The following is a 24,801-nucleotide window of genomic DNA, read 5'->3' as shown; positions in this document are numbered from 1 at the left end:
ATGTTTCCGAGGGAAATATTCTAGGTCTTTTGAGCAATTCTCTTTGAAAGAGAGCAAGTGTTGAGGAAATCCGTGTGTCCCCTGGAAGACTGTGGTGCAGAATAAGGACAGCATGATTTACTGGAAGCTAGTCTGCAGCAGAGGGATGGGGAGGAGGGAAACCAAGGAGAGGTCGCAGAGGCAGGATGGGGAGAAGATGATGAGAGAGAAAGGGGGGAGAGAAGACACACACACACACACACACACACGCAGTGAGATTCACTTAACTTCTCAGTGCTCTTTATTTGTCCATCTGCTCTGTTCCCACTGCAGTCACCAACAGACAACCGGTGATGATGCCGAACGTGGAACCAGCCATAGCCTTCCTAGTCGCCCCCTGCCTCTAGTGTCGCCCCTCAAGTCCATTCTTCATATAGCCTCTAGCATGATGCAAAGAGCTAGTGAAGTCCATTCTCTGTCTTCATTTCTCTTCTTCATTGCTTGTCCCATCCCGCCACTGTCCCCTGGGCCTGGAACCATCCAGGTCCTCATCCATCCGCGATGAGGAGCAGCAACAGTGTCAAGGTCCCTGGGAGTGAGAGGCGGTGTGCTCTTTGCTTGCCCTTGAGCCTGCAGCCGGGGTTCCCAGGGGGCTCCCTGACCTCCCACATCTTTTCTCCAAAGGACCTGGAGTTATGCTAACGGATGAAGAGGATGAGACCTTGCCCTGGAAGAAAACAAGTCGGAGGGGAAATGCCATCTGCTCTTGTCTCTTCGGGGCTGTCCTGAAGATCTTCAAGCAGATGTGTTCCGCGTCACTCCCAGATGAAATCTCGCACTGAGCCACATTTATAACTACAAGGAAAGTGTGTGTCCTACTGCAAGGTGCTGGCTGAGCACTCTACGGGGACATTTAGAACATCAAGTCGTTGTCTACGAGTTTGTGGAGAGCTTCACCGTCGTGGTGTTTGTGTGTTTGCCATGTTTAAGGACACGCTGCTGGAAACGCTCCGTGCAGAGTGGTCACCTCCACCTGGACTCGGTTCCCTCCTCTGCGCGTCCTGGCCCTCACATCACAGCGCACTTCTGCTCAGCGGTCTGCTTCATTTCCGTGAAGGTGGCCTGGGCTTTTTCCTTTATGGTATCCAAGTCCATGTTTTGCAGGTTCTGTAAATGCCCAAGAATGGAATCCTTGTCTTCTTCCTCTTCTTGATCTTCATCTACCATTTTCCGGAGATCTTCGGGCAAATCCACATCGTCTCCGGCCATCTGGATTTGGTTCTCGTCCATTTCACTCTGTGCAAAACACAAACACGGAAGAGATAAGCCACTCTCAGACAACCAGCCTCCAAGGAGATAGTCAAAGCAGCAGCAAAGTCCTCCGTTGGGGTGAATGATGGGGACGGCGAGCTCGGCCATCCCTCTGCGGAGCCATTGCGGAGGCTGGAGGTCCTGGTTGACATGCTCCCCTTCCGCTGCACCTTGGGCTGATCAGAACTTTTTACAACAGTGGTTCTCAAAGTGTGGTCCCTGGGCCCAGCAGCATTAGCACATCTAGGGATACTTTAGAAAAGGCAAATCCTTGGGCCCCACCCCAGACCAAGGGAATCAGAAACTCCTGGGTGGAGCCCAGCAATGTGGGTTTCAAGAAGCCGTCCCTTGTCCTGCGGCTGCCCCCGCAAAGCTTGAGAAACACACTGTAGGCTCCGCCTCAGGGCAGCTTTTGCAAGCTTTGCAGTCTATCAGCCCCAGGATGTGCCTCAGTGGCCCTGGCTGATCCCTCCCTGGAGGGTGTGGTTGGGCTCTCAGTGGCCATGGCAACTTCTGCTTAACCTTTGCCCCTTCCCTCCTTTCTACTAGACCGGGGCTCCTTGCCCCTTCCCTCCTCTCTACTAGACCGGGGCTCCTTGGGGGCACAGAATCACGTCAAATTCAACCTTACATACACCCTTCGCACCTGGAAGTGGTTCTGGCACAAAGCTCTTTGTTTCTTAAGCGACTCGTGGGTGGCATGGCTGCTCCTCAGCAACCTCCTGTGCTGCTGCTGCTAACATCACAGTTTGCCTCTCACAGATTCCATTTTATGATCCTGAGAGTGTCTGTTCCAGAATTTCGTAGTACCTGCTGCCTGGTCTTAGAGATTCCTTTGCCCCATTTGGCTGCAGGGCCTTTGTTTCTTAATAAGAGAGAAGAATCTAAAGAAGTTTCTCTGGGACGGGCACCTTGGTGGCTCAGTCAGTTAAGCATCTGACTCTTGATTTTGGCTCAGGTCATGATCTGATGATCTGAGATCAAGCCCCACATGGGGCTCCGAGCTGGACGTGGGGCCTGCTTAAAATTCTCTATCTCCTGGGGGGCTCAGCGGTTGAGCATCTGGCCTTTGGCTCAGGGCATGATCCTGGGGTCCTGGGATCGAGTCCTACATCGGGCTTCCTGCAGGGAGCCTGCTTCTCCCTCTGCCTATGTCTCTGCCTCTGTGTGTGTGTCTCTCATGAATAGATAAATATTAAAAAAAAATCTGTCTCCCTGTCCCTTCTGCTCCTCCTTTTCTTAAAAAAAAAAAAAAATTATCTGGGAAAGCTAAGGGTAGTTTATATTCCCAGATGGCTGTACCCAATGATTTCTGAGATCAGGTTGTAACGAGGCAAATGGGGCTCCAAGGGCCTGGAAGATTACAGAGCATCAGAAAAGCAAAAGGTAGGAAAGATGTCAGCCGACCTTGGGGCTCACCCTCCTCGATGTCCTGTGACCAAGTGCATGAAAATTCACATTAAAGGTACGACATTTACTTAGTCCTCATCAAACCCTCACTGATTGGACTTTAGAAAGATGCTGACCCCTGCTGAGTTCCCAGGTGGAGTTCAAGTGGACACCTACAGGAAAATATGAATTCCTCTTGCCCGGGTGATGGGAGGAAGTGACTCTAGGGGAACATCGGTGTCTCTGTGTCCAAAGAACGAGCCAGGGCAAGGCGTACACACCCTCTAGTCTGCATCTGTGAAGTGGATCTCCCGGGCCGGCTCCAGCTCTAGGGCCCCGTGGCTCCCCCACAGCTCCTTCCTTTGTCACCCCACAGGGTGACAGCCAGCCCTCCGCAGAGACCTGTGAGAGGCTGACTTGCAGGGCAGAGATGCTCCCCTTTGGGGGGTACGGTCCTCACACACGCCCTCCGGGAAGGGCCAGTCTCCACCGCAGCCTCCCCAGGGACAGAAGCCAGTCCCTGCACTTGGCTAGGCCTTGGCCCTTCAAAGTGCTTAGTGGATTAATTAGTTCCTCGTCAAACTGTTGTGGGGATTAATTAGTTAGTTAATCCGCAGGGGCTCCCAGCCAAGCCTCCATTTCTATTTATTTTTTATTTACCTGCCCTAGAGGTTGCCTTCCTTGCTGATCATCCTCTGGGCACTTTTGCAGGGAAGAGAGGAAAGGCAGGACTTCCACCTGGCAGTCCTGTAAGTGCAGGACATCTCCCCTCTCTTAGGCACCCCGGAATACATAATGATTTGAAAAGACATTCCTGGGAATTCTGATACCCTTTCCCCTCCCTCTAGTTGGTAATAAGATCTTTGTGGATGTCACCAGCGTCAAACCCAGAAGGAGTAGCCTGGAGGGACAGGCAGCTAGAGGGGCCAGAGAGTGGTGAGCCAGCCAGCAGGTGCTCAGAGGTGGGCCACTCATGAGGGCGGCGGGTCCGGGGCGGGCTGCGTCTGGGGGAGCTTCAGATTGGGTTCCTCCTTCAAGGAGGACCTTCAGGTTTATTTCCCCCTCTTTCCGTTTGCCTGGGAAGGGAGAGCTGTGGGCTTCCACTTTGCCTTACAGCTCACAGAGGGGCTCTGGATCGGCACTTCTACCAAAGTGTGTCTCTGAGGGGGGTCCCCAGCCCCGCAGCATTGGCACCTCCTGGCACTTTGTTAGAAATGCACGTCCTCGGGGTCACCCAGAGCTGCTGACTCCGAAGTTGAAGATTTCTTAGCAATCTTCAGCTTAGCAAGGCCTCCTGGTGATTCTGGGTCGTGCTAAAGTTTAAGAACCATTACTCCACTATCCCTGAAGACAGGACCGTTGCTTACTCATCTCCAAGCCTCAGAAGCCAGCAGTGTCTGGCACGCAGACCCAGACAGTAGATGTTCACTGAATGATTCGATGAGCCTGCCGTCAAGGGCAATAGCCTTAACCATCCTTACATGTGCAGATCTGCTTTTCGAAGGGCTCTTTTCTCTTTTTTTTAAAGATCTTATTTATTTATTCATAAGAGACAGAGAGAGAGAGAGAGAGAGAAAGAGAGAGAGAGGCAGAGATACAGGCAGAGGGAGAAGCAGGCTCCACGCAGGGAGCCCGATGGGGGACTCGATCCCAGGACTATGGGGGTCACGTCCTGGGCTGAAGGCAGATGCTCAACCACTGAGCCACCCAGATGCCCCCCTCTGTGCCTTCTTAATCATAGGGACTCTTTCAGTAGGGGTGTGACAGTGATCTGACTTTTTTTCTCAAAAATACGAATAGCCATAGGCACGCTTGTCCCACAGGCTTAGGAGCTTACAAGACCATCTTGAAGCACACCCCCTTCCATCTGCTAGGTAATCCTCTAAGCGCCCTTCCACAGGGCATCAGAGGTGTAAGGTGACTTGCCAAAGGTCATGCAGCGGGCAAATGACAAAGCTCAGACTCGAACCTGGGGCTCTGATCGCTGCATGCCACCTCTGCGGAGTGTCAGCTGCAGAAGCCTGCAAAAAGCCCGGACCCCTTTTTACAAGCAGGACCCTCACCCTTGGCCTGTCCTAGGCCTGGGGCCAGCTCATGTGGTTAGGACTCAGTGCTAATGAGGCTGAGGCCCAGGTTTGGTCCCCCTTTTGTCGTCTAGCCACCCACTGGCCCTGTCTGGGTGTCCTCCCTTAGTTGTCAGGTATCCACAGCATGGGCTGCAGCCCAGGGAAATAGATTCTGGTGCTAGGGAACCATTACTCCACTATCCCTGTCATCCTTCTAGAAGGGCGGAGACTGTAGGACTCTGACCATAGCCAGTGACAACACTGAATGCTGCCTTTAGACTGGACAACTGGAGCCACCTGCCGAGGCCCCATGCTTTAGAGGGCTCTTCTGTCCCTTGGGCCACACTCCTTCACACAGGGTGGAAAGGTCACAGGGCCAAAGGGACAGGCCTGCGCAGAGCCCACAAGCCCTTTTAGACCACACTCTGGCTGCCTGGGACCCCGAATTCCCCACCTAACTGTATCCTGGAGACTGCTCAGACCCCTTCACCAGGCCGGTGCCCCTGAGAGTTCAGTGATCTGCTGGCCTGAGTCCTGCTGAGCCTCAGGAGGACGGCAGGGGGTCTGTATACATAAGGTTGCCAGGGAGGGAGAGGTCCAGGGATGGGGGAAATGAGGGGGCTGGCAGTGAGCCTGGAACCTCTGTCAGAAGTCGTCCTCTGGGTCCCACAAACATGCACATGGGTCTGACAAAAGCTGAGGAAAGCCTGGTAGCTTTGTCCCAGAATTGAGGACCTGGTGCCTCAAAGGGAAATGAATCCTGCCAGAAATGTGACTTTTAGGTGAAAGCGGGGGCCATTTCGAGGCCAGGGGTAAGGGTACAAGGAGAGCAAGGCCTCTGATAAGGCTGACCACCGTGTGCAGGAGTCACAATTGTCCATTGCACATCTCCAGCCCACCACTGAGGGTTATTCTACTTATGAGAAGCCTCTGGGGGTTGACTGCTTAATCTACTCCAAATAATTCAGGCGTCATCTAATTAATCCTCTACGACTGTAAGGCAAGTAAGAGAATCCCAGCTTATAGATAAGGAAATAAAGCTCAGAGAGGCTGTATCAGGTGTCCAGGGTCACACAGCCTGTAAGCGGTGGAGGTAACCTTCCTGCTCAGGCAATCAGATTCTCACGCCAACGCTGGGCCTCCCAGCGTCCAACAGGAGGGGCGAGACAAATAAGTCAGCGGCTGTTAAAACAGAGCTCTTGGGGCACCTGGGTGGCTCCGTGGTTGAGCGTCTGCCTCTGGCTCAGGGCGTGAACCAAAAATAAATCTTAAAAAAAAAAAAAAAAGGCATAGAGGGTGGGTGGGAGAGCATCGGCCCTGAAGGCAAAAATCCAGGACAGAGCAAGCCATGAAAAAGAATCCGTGGAGCGTATGCAGTGGCCTCTGCATGGCCTTGTCCCCTGGCCTCACCGACCTCCCTGCCCAGGAGACCTTGTCTGCCATCCACGCAGCAAATGTCCCGCACAGATTTTCCACTGCCCACTGACAAGTCAGGCCGGGGGACCGGGGATGTTTGGACACATCACACATCCAGGAAAGGCAGTGATGCCTCAGCACTTGCCCAGATACAAACGCAGTTGCAGACAACACGAATCAGCTCCAGGGAGGCAGGGAGGCAGGAGGCAGGGGCTTAGCCCCCACCGCCGCCACCCCAGAAGCTTGGTGTGAACGAGTGGAAGCGAGAGTCAGGGAGGGAGGCGAGCCGGCGTCCGGTTAGGGGCCCGACAAGCTGCTCTCTGTTCTTAGAGGCTCTGAGAGGCCTTCTCGTTTCTAGAAATCTTATCAATTTGGGATATTGTTTAATGCAGTTAAGAGCTAATTATTTTTATGCCGGCTGACCAGAATCAGTTTTAATCTCTTGGTTTTTAACCAGATTTATAATCTTAATTGCCGGCGCTGAATGCCCCATTATTTAAATAGCCCCACATCCTGCTCTCGTTATTCCCTGTGACTGATTTCTGACCTTTCTCTGAAGGGTAAGCACAACCCTGGATTCACACTGTCTGAGCCCTAGATTTTGATAAACTGGCCTTCATCTTGCATCCACCTTGAGATACGTGGAAAAGCTACCGTATCTCAGACGGTTATGTTGCCCAAGAGCTGAGCGTTCACCACGTGTTAGAGTCCCAGTTGACCTTGGTGTATAGCAAATACCGGCTTGATTCTAGGCAGATTTTGTTTGGGGTTTTTGGGTTGTTTAAGTATTTTTGGTCTACAGGATACCAGACAGCGAGATTAATGGCTGTCTTTGACTTTGACCACTTGACCTGACATTGGATGCTTCCATATTTGTGAGGATCACAGTGGTGGTCCACAGTCGGTGGTCTTCATCCCAGGTATGAGGGGGGAACTTGTGAGACATTGGGGTAGAGTGGAAAGAACACAGCCCGTCAACAAAATCCTCCACGGCAAGTCAAAGTGAGCATGGCCTGCTTTGCAAGGAGTGAAGGGATGTATTGGGGCCAGAGCAGGAGGGAGGCGTGAGGCCCTGGGGCCCAGGCTCCAGCAGACCCACTCATCCTCATTCTGAACACTTGCCACTGAAGGACAGAGCCAACTTTATGTCCTATCCCTCTGGGACTGTGGTTCTCCACCCTCTCTGGGCCCCCGCCTCCCTTGTGAAGTCTAGAAAAATGGCTAGTGCCCACCCCAGAGGATTGGCTCCAGGGATATGTGGCAGGGGCCTAGGCAATATAAATTTTTTAAAAGCTTTCCAGGTGATTCTAGTGCTGAGCACTGTGGAGACCCTTGTCTGGGGCCGGCCACCTGCAACGTCTGCTTGCTATATACCTCATTGCTCTTCCCTCATCAGCTACTTGGACAGAGGATGTGGATCGGACTTCTTGGGCTGAGAGTGTGCAATGTGTAGGGCCCATCAGGAATGAGGATTTCTAGATTCCAGCTGTGTACATCTCCCACTTCTTCCCTTCACAAAGACATGGCCGAGGGGCTCAAGAGGCTCACGGGGGTCACTATCCAAGCCTCTCATGTTACAGAGGGGGAAGTCAAGGTCCTGAGACTTGCATAAATGTCATTCAGCTTGTTTAGGGCTGAGGGGCCAGCACCGCCACCAGGGCTAGTAGGAAAATATGGCCAGTGGGGTCAGATGGGCTTGGGGTCTTGTCTTGCTTAGCCATTCACAGGCAGGCATGACCTTGGGAAGCCCCGCTTCCTCTCCTTTCCCAGCCAGTGTTCTCATGGCAGTTTCTTCGAAGGGGAAATACTATCCACCTACCTTATGGGGCGGTTGTGAGGATTCAGTGGGATTGCCAGCGTGGCTAAGTACTTCACTTGCATTCCCATGGCACCAGCGTCCTAGGGCTCTCTCTCCCCTTCCCCATGTCCCGTCCGGACAGTCAGTCTGTGGCTCGTTCAGGGGCATGAGTAGAAGGAGCAAACTGCTTTGGGACAGGATGAGGAGAAGGAAGGAAGGGAAGGTCCCTCGTGGCCACCGACACCCCCCCCCCCCGCCCCGATGGCCTGACGCCCTGCCACCAGAAACAGCTGCTCAGGAGCAGGAGGTTTCAGTGTCTGGGGCCCTGCTGGGCAGCCCAAGAGCTCGGAATCTGAAGGGGGCGGGCAGAGAAAGGTCCACAGCATCATATCCTCTTTGTTAAGAGGCAAATTTTAAATTCTGTTCTAAGGGAGCTTTCAATGTGACACATTTCAAGACAGCTCCACTGGTAGATCTCCTTCTCTCTTCATCTTTATTCAAAGTGAATGATGCCCTTAATACAGCAGACAAACACCAGGTGTAACTAAATCATATAGCTCAGCAGGGGGCACAACATTATTTTTCAATGACTAACCTAGATTGACAATTCCCTTAATAGGATTAGGGTTCATTGTGGAACTGTTTTCTCTTATTAATTTGGCTTGACTTACATATACATTTTGAATTGGCGAGGGAGAGGGGCACATTTGTTTCTAGAAAGAATCTCGGGGCCTTATTTAAAACGTTAACTTTCGGGTATACAAAGTTAAAATGTCTAATCCAGACCTGTTCTTCTCATGAAAATTTATTTTCCTAAAATTTTCACAGCAGGTAAATTCTTTCTGCTGTTTTTGATACTTTGCTCTCTGGATGCATTTTTTTTTTCTCCTTTTTCCCAGCGACATCCAACATTCAGCAAACGTTTTGTGCGCGTGTGTGTACAAACACCTGTGCACACTTTCTACATGTCAGACATCCTGCCAGGCATGCAAGACAAAGGTGGACAACTCAACCCCTTTGTTAAAGAGCAGAGTCCAGCGGGTGAGAATATTCACGGTGGTAAGATAACATAAGAGACACGCACTCCTGTATTACGGGAGCATGAAGGGCGGCGGGGAGAAGGGGGCACAGGAGGCTCTGTAAGAAGTGGCCCTAGACGAAAGCCTCACGGGAAGAAAAGGGGCCACGGAGAGCAGAGTGTAGGAAACAGCAGAAGGAAGGTACAGTCCAAGCAGGGAGTAGCAAGAGCTGGGACCAGAAAGACAGGAGCCACGTCATGGCCAACAGGGCAAGGGATTGGGACTCTGTTCTCAGAAGTTGTGATAACCTTTTTTTTTTTTTTTTTTAACAGGAGATAAACAGGACCAGATTTGCATTTTGGAAACCTCACTCTGTAATTTTGTGGGGAGCAAGACTCAAAGTGGAAAAGCCACCGATAAGCTGTTGTGGTCAGAAGTGAGATATGATGAGCCCTGCCCTTGGGGATGAGTTGAGAATTATGTAGGAGGTGACATTAGGGTGACTTGATAATTTACTGGATGTGAGTCTGGAGGAGGAGGGAAGAGTCAAAGCTGACTTCCGGATGTAGGCCCTGGGGACCAGGGCTGGCTGGGGATGGGGGGGGCGGGGCACGGGCAACACTGAGATGGGGCCCACAGGAGGAGTGGGTTTGGGGGAAAACGAGCCAGATCTGTTCTGGGGAAGAGCTCGGAGGTGTCCAAGCAGAGGCAGCCGCGGCAGGGACCCCGAGGGAGAAGACTGCGAGCGGGCTGCAGGTGTAGGTCTGAGAGTCATCCACACACTGGTGGCAGCCGAAAGCGACAGCAGGATCCCCGGGGAGAATGTGCAATTCGGGAGGACAAAGGACAGACCTGCGATATTCCTATTCCAAAATCGGGGGGCAGCAGGCAGAGGGAGGGTAGGCCATGACCAAGACACAGGAGAGGCAGTTTGGGGAGGATGAGGAGAGAGGGGACTCGGGGAGGAGGTGACCGTCCTCTGTGTGGAGCCAGACTACCCAGCATGGGAAGGAGGAAGCCTTCAGCGGAGCAGTGGGAGCCCGTCCCTGGGGGGAGGCACCTGGAAAGGCACGGTTACTCCCCAAGTGCTATTTGCTTGTTTTCCCTGGGAGAGATTTGACCTTTACAAAGGTGGGATGGCAGGGAGGGGAAGGTGAAGACCCAGCACAGGGGCTGATCACGGCAGAGCGAGACCCAATCCTTGAGGTGCCTGATGTCCCCCGAGTACCCCCGTGGCTTCAAAGCCGGAGGAAATGCACGCTGCGTGGACACGTGTGCTGTCCCTATATGCTCTGGATGGTTGCGTTCGACTGCTGCACTTATTGGACTCCTTCCTTATGTGATCACTGCAATTAAAAGGGGTCACCCAAAGACACAGGGTACAATACACGGGGTTGTCGCGAACAGGGAAGGACAATCTGGGAGAGGAGGCTTTTGCTGTTCCCTAGGGGGCTGGGCCGCAAATTGTCCTTCCCCGAGTCCAGATTTCCTTCCCCCGCTCAGCAATCAGTGAAACCCTTTCACGGGGAACAGCAGCCAAATAATTTCTTTAGAAAATACAGTTCTCATTCCAAAATGCGACATAGTTATCCTCATTAGACCTGACAGCTCCCGGGAAGACATTTTCCTCAAATCTGCTCTCCGTTGGGCCTTGGTTAGGGGAAAGGCCCAGAACCGCCTCCTGCTGGTTGTGTGGCTGCTGTGCCGGTGACCCTGGAGAATTGTGAATGAGGCACCCAGGGGGTCATCCCTCGTTAGCTGGAGGACACGGTGAATGTGTCCAGCTCCCTGTGGGCTGCTAATACTATTAGTACGGCTGCTTACCCAATGTGGACTTTATAAGACAACAGAGGGCTTAGAAGTCTGCAAACCTCAAGACTCCAAACCTCAAGGGAAAGGAGGTTATTAGGAGCCCAGGAAGGTCCCGGTGACCCTTGCTTTCTGCCCAGCGCTGTTTTCGGGTTAGAGGGTCGTGTTCCTTCTCAAGTCTACCATCCTGGATGGAGACACGGTTCAGGGAGGGTGTGTAGGGGACAGTGAGGCTCAGAAAGTACCCGGTGGACACTCGGGAGGCTGGAGGCCCCTCTGGCACAGTAAGCTTTGTGACCTTGGGCAAGTTCCTTGACTTGAGTTTCATGGGTTTTCAATGAGTTTTATGATTACCTACTGATGTGCTTTTTCAATATATAAAGAATAAGTTTAATAAAAATAGAAATACCATATATATATATACATAGCTGGGGTGGAGGAGCTACAGTCCTGGGGCAGCCCAGGAACCCACCCCTGCCCTAGGAGGAGAGCCTGGACACTGGGTGTGCTCCTCAGACGACCCCGCCTGCCCCTGGTGATTGCTTATGGGTCATGACAAGATGATTTTTCCTACCAGTGTCTTTTGATGACTGTTTTTAATAGTCACCAACCTTCACATTATAGCCCTAGGACTTATTTATCTTATATCTGGAATTTTGTCCCCTTCACTCATTTCACCCTCCTACCCCCACCCCCACCCCCACCTCTGGCAACCACCAGTCTCTTCCCTGCGTCTGACTTCTTCTTCTTTTTAAGATTCCACATACAAGTGAAATCATGCAGTATTGTCTTTCTCTGTCTGACTTATTCCACTTGGGATGATGCCCCTAAGGTCTATCTACATTGTTGCAAATGGCAAGATTTCCCTTTTTTATGGTTGAATCACACACACCACACACACACACACACACTTGCACACCAGGATGACCATCTTCAACGACAGTAATCAAATAAGTTATCAATGAAGTGAGGTAATCGAGACGCCGAGCCCCACGAAGAGGATGTAGGTAATGATTTGGGATGTGTTGCCCCATCTCCAGCCTGGCAGTTCCCGGCTGGCCTGAGCCCCCGTCCCCCTCCCTTCTACTCCAGGGGTGTAGGACTGGCCTGGCCCCTCATGCCTTTCCCTGGATCCTCTGGACATACGGCCATGGCCTCGAGCTTTCCCAATCACAGTGATGGCCCTGGGCATGGCCTGACCACCCCCCCCTGGCCTCCTTGCTCCTTAGGGGAGCATGCAGGAGATGAAAACTACCATTGGGGGGGTGGGGGGCCCGTGTGGATTTCGGAGGGCCTTCTAAGGACTCACTGCGAGGCGTCCTTCTGCAGCCCAAGTTACACGCAGTTACACGCAGTTCCGTGCAGCCGGCAGCGCGGCCGCTCCAGGTGAGCTGCTTGGTACAGCACGAGAAAAAGCCTGCCTTCCAAGGCCCAGGGAGTGACTGTCCCCACTGTGATCCTTTCCCCAGTCATCCCCTCTGGGGCCGGATTCTCCAATGCCTTCACCTCAATTACCCGCATTTCAAACCATCCCCCTCCATCCCTCTTGCTGTGGAGAGAGCAAGCCACCCCCACCCCACCCCCGCCCCCAGGGGAGGCTCCCACGCTCCCCTCCCGGCCTGTGCCCACCAGGCCCTCCCAGCCTCGCCACCGCAACTGCTTTACAATACAAGGCACAACCTGGGGATCCCTGGGTGGCGCAGCGGTTTAGCACCTGACTTTAGCCCAGGGCGCGATCCTGGAGACCCGGGATCGAATCCCACGTCCGGCTCCCGGTGCATGGAGCCTGCTTCTCTGCCTCTCTCTCTCTCTCTCTCTCTCTCTGTGTGTGTGTGTGACTATCATAAATAAATAAAAATTAAAAAAAAAGAAGAGTTGAGACCCTCACTTAAAAAAAAAAAACACAAAAAAAAACCCAAGGCACAACCTGTCCTCGGGAGCCAACGAATAGACTTCACACACACACACACACACACACACACACACACTCACACACACACACACACTCGATCTCGTGCAGATATTATTTCTGTCCCCACCATAACTGTCCCTGCTATGACCCACAGTCCCCATGCCCCAACTGAGAAGCCTGGCGGGCAGACTCTGCGGGCTGCACTTCCCTGGGGCCGCAGTGCACCCTGTTAGGGACACCAGGGGGCGCGAGGGACCCGAGCCTGCCCCTGCCCGGTGGCAGCCCGGCGCTGCTGCACAGCGGAGCCAGGCCAGGAGTGGCCACTCTGCACGGACAAGAAGTCGCGGGGCCGGGGTGATCTCCGCCTGGGAACTGCATCTGTCCCCCGCCCCCCAACCCCCCCCCCCGCCCGGCGCTCCCTTCTAGGCCTGGGGGCTCCTAAGCCTAGACAAGGTGGGTGGGAGGCTCACACGTCCCCTGCAACAGCCCTGGGGGGCGGTGCAGCGGAGGGGGGTGCCCCAGGGTTGGCAAGGTGCTGCCCTGAGGCTGGGCCGTTAGCCACATCTGGTGACACGTGGACACCGTGGAATGGGAACCCATTCGTTTTTCATGATATACTTTCTATGAATTGCCATTTTGTGGAAGCACAACTAGGTTAGACTTTGCACGTGCTGTATGAAAAGCGGGCCACGGTACTGTTAGTAGTTTCACTATTTTTCACACCACGGGCAGATCCTCGAAGCACCGCGTGGACTCAATCCATTTTTACCAAACGCAGCCAGTTACGGGAAAGAACCGTGGGGAGGCCTCCGCCTGAAAGCAAACCGCGTGCACCTAGGGATCAAGAGCGCTTTCCGGCCATCATCTCAATTACTGGTCTAGCTTGTGTCTGGAACTCAGCAGCAGCCCCCGGGTCTGGGGTCCAGCCGTCGGGCTGCCGGGCTGCCGGGAGCAGGAAAAGCCCCGAGCCTGCGGGGGCTTCAGGGCGGGTTCCGCACCGTGACACTGGAACACGGTGCAGTGCAGGTTGTCCCCAAAGCCTTCCTGCAGCCTGAAGCCACAAAGAGCTCAACACCACACGAAAATTTTTGGGACCCCTCAAACACTGAGAAACCACAGACACCTCGGGGTCAGAGGGGGAGCCGTGTTCAAATCCTTTCTGGGGAAGTCTCACTTTTTCCTGGTTGAGAGGCCAGCAATCCCACCCTGGTTCTATCGGTCACCAGCTGTGGGTTTCTGCAAAGCTCCCTAACCTGTCAGGCTGTGGTTTCCTCATGTCCAAAAAGAGGCAGTGGCATGAGGTTCTTAGCTGGACTCCCAAGTTCTTTTTCAGGGTCCAAGAGAAAATCAGGTGAGGCCTCACATGCATTAGACATTTGAAGCAGCGCTGGGGAGAGGGGTTTCTGAGCACAGGTAAGTCAGGCAGTGAGAGATCCTGGGCTCCACTCTTAACAATCTGTCGACTTTTCCACGCTCCCTCCATCCCCACCCCAGACTGGCTTTAAGGAGCAGTAGCCTGTGCAGACGTAGTCACTGTCCTTCCTCTGGGCCTGGTCCTCTCCAGGGAGGATCTGAATGAATGTGCACATCTCATGGCTGCAATTCTTTCCTCTCTCTCTTTTTTATGATTTTATTTATTTAAGATAGAGCAGAGCATGTGCCAGAGGGAGCGCAAGAGGGGGTGCGTGGCAGAGGCAGAAGGAGAAGGACAAGCAGACTCCCCGCCGAGCAGGGAGCTCCATGTGGGGCTCAATCCCAGGACCCTGAGATCACAACCTGAGCCGAAGGCAGAGGCCCAACCTGCTGAGCACCCCAGGCGCCCCTCTTTCCTCTCCTTGATAGCTTCTGTTGGAAAGGCTCTTGTCCCAAAGGATAGCCTGACTCAGAGATGTGGGGATTCTTTTTTCTCTGAAGATTATCAAAGCCCTGCAGCAGAGCTTTGAGGGGCTCATCCCGGAGGCTCCAGAAAGGAGCAAGACCGGGGCGCCCTCATGAGGGAGAAAACCATCAGAAGTTCGGACTCTTGACCTGAGTTGTTGCCTTGTTTATACCCACAGGGTGCTTGGTCAAGGTCTCCGAGACCCCCGGGGCTAGAGTGAAGGAAGGAGACTTCTGGGCACGGAGGAGACCACAGGAAAGATAAGAGCTGACATCTCTTGAGCTCCTGCCATCAGTCAGGCACTGTACTGGGTTCTGGATGTCATGTTACTTCGCACAAAGACTTGGTGGCACAGGTGTCACTGTCTCCATTTTACAGAAGAGGAAACCAAGACTCAGATGGGTTAAAGAGCCATCTGAGGCTGCAGCAGAATTGAAACCCAGTTTTCCTAAAGACAGCCAGTACCATCCCAGGGAGCTTCGGGGAATCCACCAGACAACGGGAGGGGACCGTGTCCCCAGGCGCCCCCGCTTCCAAAAACGCAAGCACAGTGGGGAAAGTGCATTAAACCCCAGATAAAGGAGGCAAAAAGCAAAGCCCCTCTTTTCAAAACCCATTGGTCACAATGAAAATGGTTAAATTTCACTGTGGGTTTTCCTCCCCTCTCTGAGAGCAGAACCCAGCTCCTGGGGCACCTTTGGGGTGAGTCTCCCCTGACAGGCTGGGGCTAGTTAACCACTTGGTGACCTTAGCACTGACCTTGCAGGGACAGCAGGGCTCTCTCCCTTTGTTTAGGGCTCGAGGCTCCCAAGTCAGCTCTTGGGGGACCCGCAGGGGACACACAGGAGTGGAGCTTCTGAATCCTGACGTCACATGTCAACCCCTCCTCTTCCCATCAGCCAACCCACTGCTTGACCAGAGCCTACAGGTGTTTCGTGCTCTCTGCCAGCAGCCAGATGGCCGGATGGATCGTGCCAGTCACCACTCTATGGTCTCCACTGAGAAGGAACAGACTGCTCCTGAGCCACAGGCAGAGCATGGTGGAAGTAAAACCCTGCGCTCTGCCCTTCCTGGCCTCTGCTTCCTCCCCCACCCCCCCCACCTCCCCCCACCCGGCCCAGGGGACTGTAGGGAAGGATTACATGAATTGCTAGGTCCAAGCTCTTAGAACAGTGCCTGGCACGGGACACGAGGTGCCAGCTGTGATTACTTTCTCCTTGTGTAGTTACGTATAGAAGTTGTACAGGCTTTACAGAAATTTACAGTAAAATGCCACTTACAAGTGTTAACTTCATTTTGTTGAGAGAAAATGGAAGTTCATAGAGGTTGAACGACTGGAATCTAGTTTTTATGAACTAGTTCAATGCTCTTTTCACTACATCAAATGCCTCAGTTAAGATGAAAACAAATATATATGTGTGTACATGTGTGTGGTATGTGTATGTGTGTGCATGTGGTGCATGTGTGCTTGTGTCTGTTTTTGTGTGTGCATGTGTCTGTGTGTGCATGTGTGTGTGCATGGGGTGTGTGTATGTGTGCTTCTGCATGTCTCTGTGTGTATGTGTGCTTGTGCATGTCTCTGCATGTGTGTATGTATGTGTGTATGTATGTGTATGCCTGTGTGTACATGTGGTGTGCGTATGTGTGCTTGTGTATGCGTACATTTCTGTGTGTGCATGTGTTTGTGTGTGCATGTAGTGTATATATGTGTGCTTGTGTATGTCTGTGTGTGCATGTGTGTATATATGTGCATGTATGCATGTGTGCATGTGTGCATGTGTGTGGATGTGTGTATGTCTTGTGTGCATGTGTGTATATATGTGCATGTATGTGTGTGCATGTTTGCTTATGTGCATGTGTGTGGATGTGTGTGTCTATGTGTGTGCATGCATGTGTGCATGGGTTGTGTGTGCTTGTGCACATCTTTGTGTGTGCATGTGTATGCATGTGTGTATGTATGTGCATGCGTGTGTACATGGGGTGTGCGTATGTGTGCTTGTGCATGTCTCTGTGCACGTGTGTCCATGTGTGTATGTATGTGTACGCATGTGTGTACATGTGGTATGTGTATGTGTGCTTATGTATGCATATGTCTCTGCGTGTGCATGTGTCTGTATGCGTGTGCATGTAGTGTGTATATGTGTGCTAGTGTATGTCTCTGTGTGCATGTGTGTATGTATGTGCATGTATGCGTGTGTGCATGTGGTGTGTGTGCTTGTGCATGTGCGTGGATGTATGTCTGTATGTGTGTGCATGCATGTGTGCATGGGGTGTGTGTGCTTGTGCACGTCTTTGTGTGTGCATGTGTATGCATGTGTGTGCATCATGTGTGCATGTGTGCTTGTGTATGTCTCTCTGTGTGCAGTGTGCATGTGTGTATGTGTATGTCTGTATGTGTGTGCATGTGGTGTGTGTGTATCCATGAATGTGACCCTTTGCTGATCATCAAACATTCTCCATTTTCTATTATTTAAGAAATTAAATAGGATGTCTACTGCGTTAAGAGCGTCTCACCTTTGGGAGTCTGTATTTTTCTCTGAGATGAACTCTGAGGCATGCCCTCTCCGCCTTTTTTTGTGTAAATGCAGCATCTCTTTCCATCCTAAAAGTAAAAGAATAGAATAAAGGATCAAAGGACATATTGAGCTAAGGACAGCCCAACCCCTGCACAGAGGAGCCTCCGCTGGGCTAAACCTTCCTGGTCCCCAAACGTCTCCCGGACTCTCTTTAGGATGCAGCCCGGAGGGGGGCAGAGTGGTTATTCCTAGTGTATAGCTGACCCCTCAGGGTTGCTCTCAGTAGGACTTGGGACCTCAAACACCACAGCCACCTGGGTGCTGGTTAAGAGCGCAGCTTCCTGGGTGTGAGCTCAGACTGACTCATCAGAATCCCTGGGGGCAGATGAGCGGAAGCTATGTTTTTAACAAGCTTCCTGAATGATTCTTGGTCAGTGAAATGGGGTCACAGCTTCCAGGGCTGGGGGGGCCTTTAGAGGCATATAGTCTTGAGGAATGTATAGAAAGTGGTTTCCCTTCACTGTCACCCCCTCTGGACCCCATTTTTGTGCAGTGTTCCATTCCCTGTTTGGAAGGGGGATCCCCGAACGAGGTAGGGTAGGTCTCCACACTGCTCCGACCTAATAGGACTTAGGATCAGGCTGGTTTGCAACCGACCCCTTGCTCACGATGTCCTGGGCGGGAGCTGACAGATTTGGGGCTGTCTGGGGGGCCCACGGTGACCGCCACCCCTCCCAGCTGCCCATAGGGGTACCTTTCAAGTCTCTACCTGTGGTCCTGCCCTCTGGTTGGATCGGACTGGCCCAAGCTGGGCAAAGGAAGCCCTTTCTCTGGGAGTTTGGGATCAGGACTGGGAAAGACAGACCTTGGTGGGAGCAGTTCACTGCCATTTCCCCCCAGGGCCACGCCGTCGGGGTGGCACAGCCAGGACAGCTGAGAGGCAGGAGCAGAGCAGCCGAACGGGGGACAGGGGCAAGGCAAGAGCCAGGAAGGAGCTCACGGCTGGACTTACCCTGGTTCCTAGGTTAGGTCCGTGTGGGGCCTGGTGGGATCTCTCTCTCTCTCTCTCTCTCTCTCTTTTTAAATACTTAAATTATTTATTTATTTATGGAGAAGGAGTGCAAGTGGGGGAGGGGCAGAGGGAGAGAGAATCTCAAGCAAACTCCAAGCTGGGTGCCGAGCCTGACTTGGGGCTGGATCTCAGGACCCTGGGATCAGGCTCTGAGCTGAAATCAAGAGCCCGACGCTTGGCCGACTGAGCCACCCAGGCGTCTGGCCTGGTGGGGTTCCTTGCCCAGGGGTTTGGTGAAGCATCTTTGCATGAAGCATTATTTGCACTAAAATAAATTCTGCTTTCCTTTTCAGGTGACCACCCTGGTTTCTATTTCTTAACTTCACGTTTTGAAATCATCTTCACCACCACGTGGTCTGAAGGAAGGGCTGATCTGAGCAGTCGGGTTGGCCTACTGACCACGGGGCCCTGGGCGCGGGCCGTCCCTCCGCAGGTCAGGCCCAGAACACGCACCCACACTGGCTTCCATCTTCTGGCTTTGGAGAGGGAGACAGAGTAAGTGACTTGCCTAAGGGATCAGTGACCTGGGGCTTGGGCAGAAGCAGATCCATTCTCCCCAATATTTTGCTAAGAAAAATTTTAAACATACAGAAAAGTTGGAAGAATTTTACAGTGAAACCCATACACTCACCACCTGGATTCTAAAATTAGCATCTTGCTGTACATGTTTGATCACATACTTCTCTCTCTACCCATTCATTATCCGTCTTATTTTTTGATGCATTTCGAAGTTGTAGACGCCAGTACTCTCTCCCCCAAACACTTCAACACATATCCCTTTAACTACAGCCTTGTATTGGTTTGCAGTTCTTTTCTCTTTTTTTCTTTTGGGTAAGATCTGTGTACAATTAAGTGCACAGAGTTTACTTGTGCTGTGCCTGTTAATTTTGTTTTTGGCTTGATGGGGACACAGGGTGGTCAGATTAAACATGATTTCTGGGTGTGTCTGGGAGGGTGTTTCTCCGTGAGATTAGCTCTCGAACTGATGGGCTGAATGAAGCCAGTTGCCCTCATCGGTGTGCATGGGCAGCATCCAACCATTGAGGGTCTAACACGAAAAGGCAGAGGAAGGGAGCATATTCCCTCTCTCTCCTGTTGCCTGTCTGCTTGGGCTGGGATCTCAGTCTTCCCCTGGCCTTACCTAGGACTCATACCCATCGGTCTTCCAGTTGAGATCGACACCAGCAACCTTCCTGGCTCTCCAGCCTGCAGACAACAGATGGCGGGACTTCCCAGCCTCCATAATCGCGTGAGCCAATCCTTAGAATCAATCCTCTGGACACCTATGCACGTATGCATGTCCGTTTCTCCTATTGATTCCGTTTCTGTGCATAACCCAAAACTCTACTAAGATATGAAAAGCATTGCTATCACCTGAGAAATTTCTCTCTTCTCCATGCCCAGTTAACAGCTGCTTCCCCAGTCACTGTCCTTTACCCACCATAGATTGCTTGTGCCTGTCCTAGAACTTTCTACAAATGGAACCATATACTACACACTCTTTTGTATGAGGCTTCTTTGACTCAGCATAAGAAACTTTTGGGATTGACCCAGGTGGTGTTATTTATCGGTGGTTTGTTCCTTTTTGTTACTGAGTGCATCGTCCTGTGTGAATATATCATGCTGGTTTATTCATTCTCCCCCGGATGGACTTAGACTATTGCCCCTTGGGGGCTAGTGTAAATGAAGTTGCTGTGAACATTTTTGTACAAGTCTTTTTGTGGTCATATATGTTAGTTTTTCTTAGGTAAATATCTAGGCATGGCATCACTGAGTTGCAGGGTACTTTGGTTGAGTGAGTTTAGTTTTATAAGAAGCTATCTGACTTTTTCCCAAGTGGCTATACCATCTCACATCTCATCAAACAGAATACACATTCTATGTTGTTCCATATTTTGGCCAACATTTGGTATTGTTGTCTTTTTAATTTTAGCCATTCTGGTGAGTGTAGTGGTACCTTTGTGTGATTTTAATTCTCATTTCCATGATGACTGAAGATATCAGATGGGTTTTTTTTTAAATGTACTAATTGGCCATTTGTGCACCTTTGTGAAGTATTTGTTCAACTCTTTTGCCCATTTTTTTTTTGCTTTTATTGTTGAGTTGTAGAAATTCTTTATATATTCTAGATCCCAATCTTTTGTCAGATATGTTTTTGCAAATATTTTCTCTCAAGTCTGTGACTTGCCTATAAATATTTTCTTTTTTTTAAGATTTTATTTATTTATTAGAGAGAATGAGTGATGGGAGGGGCAGAGAGAGGGAGAGAGAGAGAGAGAGAGAGAAGCAGGCTTCCCCTCCGACCCCGGGGCAGAAAGAGAGATGCGGGGCATGATCCTAGGACCCGGAGATCATGACTGAGCCAAAGGCAGACACGTAACTGACTGAGCCACCCAGGCGCCCCTATAAATATTTTCTTTTCTTTTTTTAAGAAATATTTTCTTAATGGTGTTTTTTGACATACAAGATTTTTCAATTTTGATAAAGTCTGCATTATTTTAACATTTTTATGGTTATTGTTTTCAGAGTTTAAGAAATGTTTAAGAAATCTTGGCCTACCTTCAAGTTGCAAAGATACTATTTTTCTCTAAATACTTTAAAATTTTAGCTTTTATGTTCAGTTCTGTGATACCTATCAAAGTTCAGGTAAGAAATACCACAGCAATTACTGTACAATAACCAGGTAAAGGGACACTTTACTATTACTGAGAGAAATGGAGGGGTAAGTGGACTATTGTTGCATTCTAGGTGATGAAGCTATCGAAAACTCAAGCAACAAACTAGAAGTCATGCCTCTTGCCAGAGAGAAGCGGGCTGGCCCCATTGCCCTGCTATTATTTCTTAAATTGGATGACTACAACAATTGATAACATTCACACACACACACCACACCACACACACAGCCAAGTAGTTGGCAAATAACCCAATCCGCTGATTGACCACACGATTCGGCATTCTGCCCTTTGATCTATCCAGATATGAATTTAGGGAAAACTAGGACATTAGTTAATCAAACAGATGCCATATCTGTGACCAGATTTATTGCTTGGACCAGTTGGATGATATTTTACACAATCAGATGTATAGTCTAAATTTCTGGCCAGTTTCTTTTTATTGGCTCCCTTGAGCTGAGAATGTTTGGTGCTATTGTTCTGCTTCTGTTTCTTCATCATGCTTGCTTTTTGTTTCTTTGTTTACATGCCATAGGCAAAAGTAGCCTATATATATGCAAGCAATTGCTGTTTCTTTTGCCTAAGCTTTATCTTAACACCGACATAGTGTTTGCAGTTGCGTTTTTTTTTTTTTAATTGACTTTAACTGACTGCAGAGCCAAGTATAATACATGCTAGGTAGCTTATGAGCTACAGTTTCTTTCAGAAAAAAATACAATAGACAGACTTTCCATTAAATGTAGGCTTTTGTACTTTCTTCGTTTCCTCCAGGTCATTAACCTCTCACCTATAATCATCTTAGCAAAAGGATTTAAGCAACTCTTATGTAATTGATAATTAGCAAAAGAGCCATGATGGCAAAAAGAAATACTCTTATTAAATGAGAAATCTTTTTTTTTTTTTAAGTAGGCTCCATGCCCAATGAGGGGCTTGAACTCACAACCCCGAGATCAAGAATCAAGTGCTCTACCAACTAAGCCATCCAGGTGCCCAGAGAAATACTTTTACTAAACAATTAAAAAAAAAAAAAAGATGAACATTTAAGCTCAGGAGTGAGGCTTCAATTCTTCATTGTTACTAAAAGACTCTTATTCTACCTTAAAATGCAAAAAATTACACACAGATTATACTTAAAGAGCAGTCTGCAGCAGTGAAAAATTGTTGGTGATACTCACATTTCATAATGTTCAATTAAAATGTTACTACTGTTTTATTTTTATTTTTATTTTATATAGCCAGGAGAATGTCCTCATGTAGCCAGGAGGATGTCCTTAATTTTTGGAGGTACATGGCTGAAGTATTTAGGGGTGAAGTATCATGATGTCAGCAATTTACTTTAAAACTGCTTCTATCTACTATCTATCATCTATCTATCTATCCAACTAATCACCTGTAAGCCAGTACAACACAATGTTAACTGTGACCTTATTCATAGGTTTATATGGGTGTTCTACTTTTCTGTACCTTTACAATTTCCATAATAAACAGTCCACAAACTTATTCACAGTTTTCGAGAAGCCGAATCTTAGGACACAATCCTCGTGTTGTGCTTTCTAGGGCTTTCGCACACATAAGAGAAGAAAGATTGCACCGTGTGCGCTTCAAGGCTCTCTTCCAGGTACAAAGCCTTCGGTGTGCAGGTGTGCAAGCTTTCTACGTGCTAGGAGGGTGAGTTTGGGGAAGACCGCAGAGACAGGCTCACTCTAGTTCATCTGAGCACTTCAACCGAGCTTAATTAAAATGAACCTAGACCGGAAAAAGTGTTAAGCTGCTTTGAGAAGGACATATAGATTCGTTTATTATGGCTTGCCACCATCCCCACAGGCAGGACATAGTAACTGCTGAGGCGAGAGATGGTTCCTGGAGCAGAACACACGCTCCGAAGGTCAGGGGCACACAGCACAGGGGCAGCATCTAAAGAGCAAAGCGGAAGAGGTCGGGGAGCCCAAGAAGCTAGGGCCACAATGCATATCTTTTGGCTCGGAGAGGGAAAGGGAATCGTGTGTACTCACTTCTCCTCAATCATTTGCTTCTGATACTCCTCATACTCCTCTCTAGTCATCCCTTGAGCTGCTGCAGGATCAGATGTGCCTCCTTCTTCTTTCTTTTCTTCAGACCCACCACCGAATCCCAAATTCTTTACCTGGTTACTTATCATCGATTTCACAAAGAAAGCCATGGTTTCTGGCCCCAGAAAAATAAAACCAAAGCTCAGACAAAATGTGAAGAAAGAAAGAAAGAAAGAAAGAAAGAAAGAAAGAAAGAAAGAAAGAAAGATCAATTTCTAAATATCCTCAACGACAGCAAAGCATTTAAGAGCAAAGGACTTTGTGTGGCCTCTTCTACTCAAGGGCATGATGACAGAGAAGAGTGGTTTGCGGGCCGTAAGCTGGATTAAAGAGATGAACTCCCTTAATATAGGGAGGCAGATGGTTCAGATTACTAAGGCATACAATCAGATGCAACCCACTGCTTTCTGAATTAGTACACTAAGCTAATTTCAGAGGCAAAAACAAAAACAAAAAAAACCCAAAAAACCAAAAACCCAAAAACAAAATCCCTCACATTATCTACTCCTCTCCCTACCCATTCTAAATTTGAAATCATAAGCGCAGCAGGGCTTCATCAAGAGTCTGGGTTCAATTAATCAGAGCTGACTGATTACAGGCCTGTAACGGAATGTCCAAATTCCAGCCCTGAGCACAACATCCTGTTGAAAACAGAGTCCAGTGAGACTCAAAACCCAAAATGCTTCATTAGGCAAAAATAATCCTTTGATCCATCATTTTATCTCATTGGGCTCTTAAGTCCTAGGCAAGGATTTGCCTTTTGGTGTGCTTGAATTCTGCACTGCTTCCGTGGTTACTGGGGCCCATATGTACGCAAATACTACTCAGCTGAGGCGAGTCTGAAGGGCAAGCCTTCGCTCTGCATCTGGAAGATCACCCTGGCCCCTCCTGCGCCGAAATGGCACATCTCTGCTTGGGAAGGATGCACCACCCTCGGTGCTCGAACCCAGAGGGTCAGCACAACGTGGGCCAAACCATCCGCGTGTAACAGGGTCATCTTCTCGTGCCCCCTTCCCCCCGGGGCCCTGCCCGAGCGCTCTGCTGGGCTCACCGGGGTGCTCCCATCAAGCTTTGGACAACGTTTTCCAACACGCAGCCGATTCTCAACGGCTTTCTTCAGGTCGAGGGAGGAATTGAGTATGGCTGAGACTTTCATCTGTTAGTAGCTTTCTAGTTAAAGCCCTCCAAGAGCGGGTGGGCGCAGAAAGGGATGTAGGCTCTTTGTAACCCGTGCTTAGGATTCTGTCTGGAAGCACGAGCCCTCTCGGGAAACGGGGCCCTCAGATGGCCGGGGCTGTGTCCTGGTTAATAATTCCCTACTTAAAGATGTTGCTATACTGGTCTCACTGTGAAGAGAGACCAAGGTTCGGGATGGGATCGGAGCCGAACGGAGTGCTCCAACCCGGAACGCACATTCACACCGGCTCCGCTTTCACTCTTCCTGGCACACCGCTTGGAACTTCATGCGCTCAGTCCATTGTCGCTCCGTCTCCATTTCTAACCCACTAGGCTTCCTCCCTTCAGCTGACAGGGTGAAAGCCACCGCCTGGGGTTGTTTGCTCAGTTCAGCACGACCCTCCTTTAGGGAACACTGCAGTGTTTCATGAGATTGAAAACCACCTTTATTTCCCAGGAAGAGGACAATCTGCTGAAGATCTGACCTATGTTAATCGTGCTGGTCCGAAAGTGAAACCCTTCAAGTTACACTTTTCCGTATGGATGCGGGGGAGGGGGTAATCAGGCATTACAGGCACGCGGGTGTGGCAGCTGATTACCCCCACCCCCCACCACCACCGTTTTCATGAAGTCAAATCTCTCATGGTCTCCTCAATAGGTGATTCCATTGAAAATGGAGTGTCTTTAAAATCTCTTTATTCCTCAATTTATTACAACA

At 50.2% G+C, this 24,801-nt stretch overlaps 1 protein-coding gene across 1 annotated transcript; it reads right to left on the bottom strand.

The window, feature by feature from the left end:
* Nucleotides 1-1,047: 1,047 nt before the first annotated feature.
* Nucleotides 1,048-23,017, bottom strand: LOC129514430 (complexin-4). The gene is made up of 3 exons (XM_055332989.1): nt 22,851-23,017; nt 17,093-17,180; nt 1,048-1,275 (listed from the first exon to the last, which is right to left on the bottom strand). Exons 1-3 carry the CDS (start codon nt 23,015-23,017, stop codon nt 1,048-1,050), a joined length of 483 nt encoding a protein of 160 aa, XP_055188964.1.
* Nucleotides 23,018-24,801: the final 1,784 nt, after the last annotated feature.

Source organism: Nyctereutes procyonoides, unplaced genomic scaffold, assembly GCF_905146905.1.
Source record: "Nyctereutes procyonoides isolate TBG_1078 unplaced genomic scaffold, NYPRO_anot_genome, whole genome shotgun sequence".
NCBI lineage: Eukaryota > Metazoa > Chordata > Mammalia > Carnivora > Canidae > Nyctereutes > Nyctereutes procyonoides.
This window is presented reverse-complemented; position numbering and strand designations above follow the sequence as displayed.

Coding starts and splice junctions, on each gene's coding strand:
- LOC129514430 (XM_055332989.1), bottom strand. CDS start 23,017: ATGGCTTTCTTTGTGAAATCGATGATAAGTAACCAGGTAAAGAATTTG. Junction 17,181..22,850: donor AAGCAAATGATTGAGGAGAA/GTGAGTACACAC, acceptor TTTTACTTTTAG/GATGGAAAGAGATGCTGCAT. Junction 1,276..17,092: donor AAAAATACAGACTCCCAAAG/GTGAGACGCTCT, acceptor TGTTTTGCACAG/AGTGAAATGGACGAGAACCA.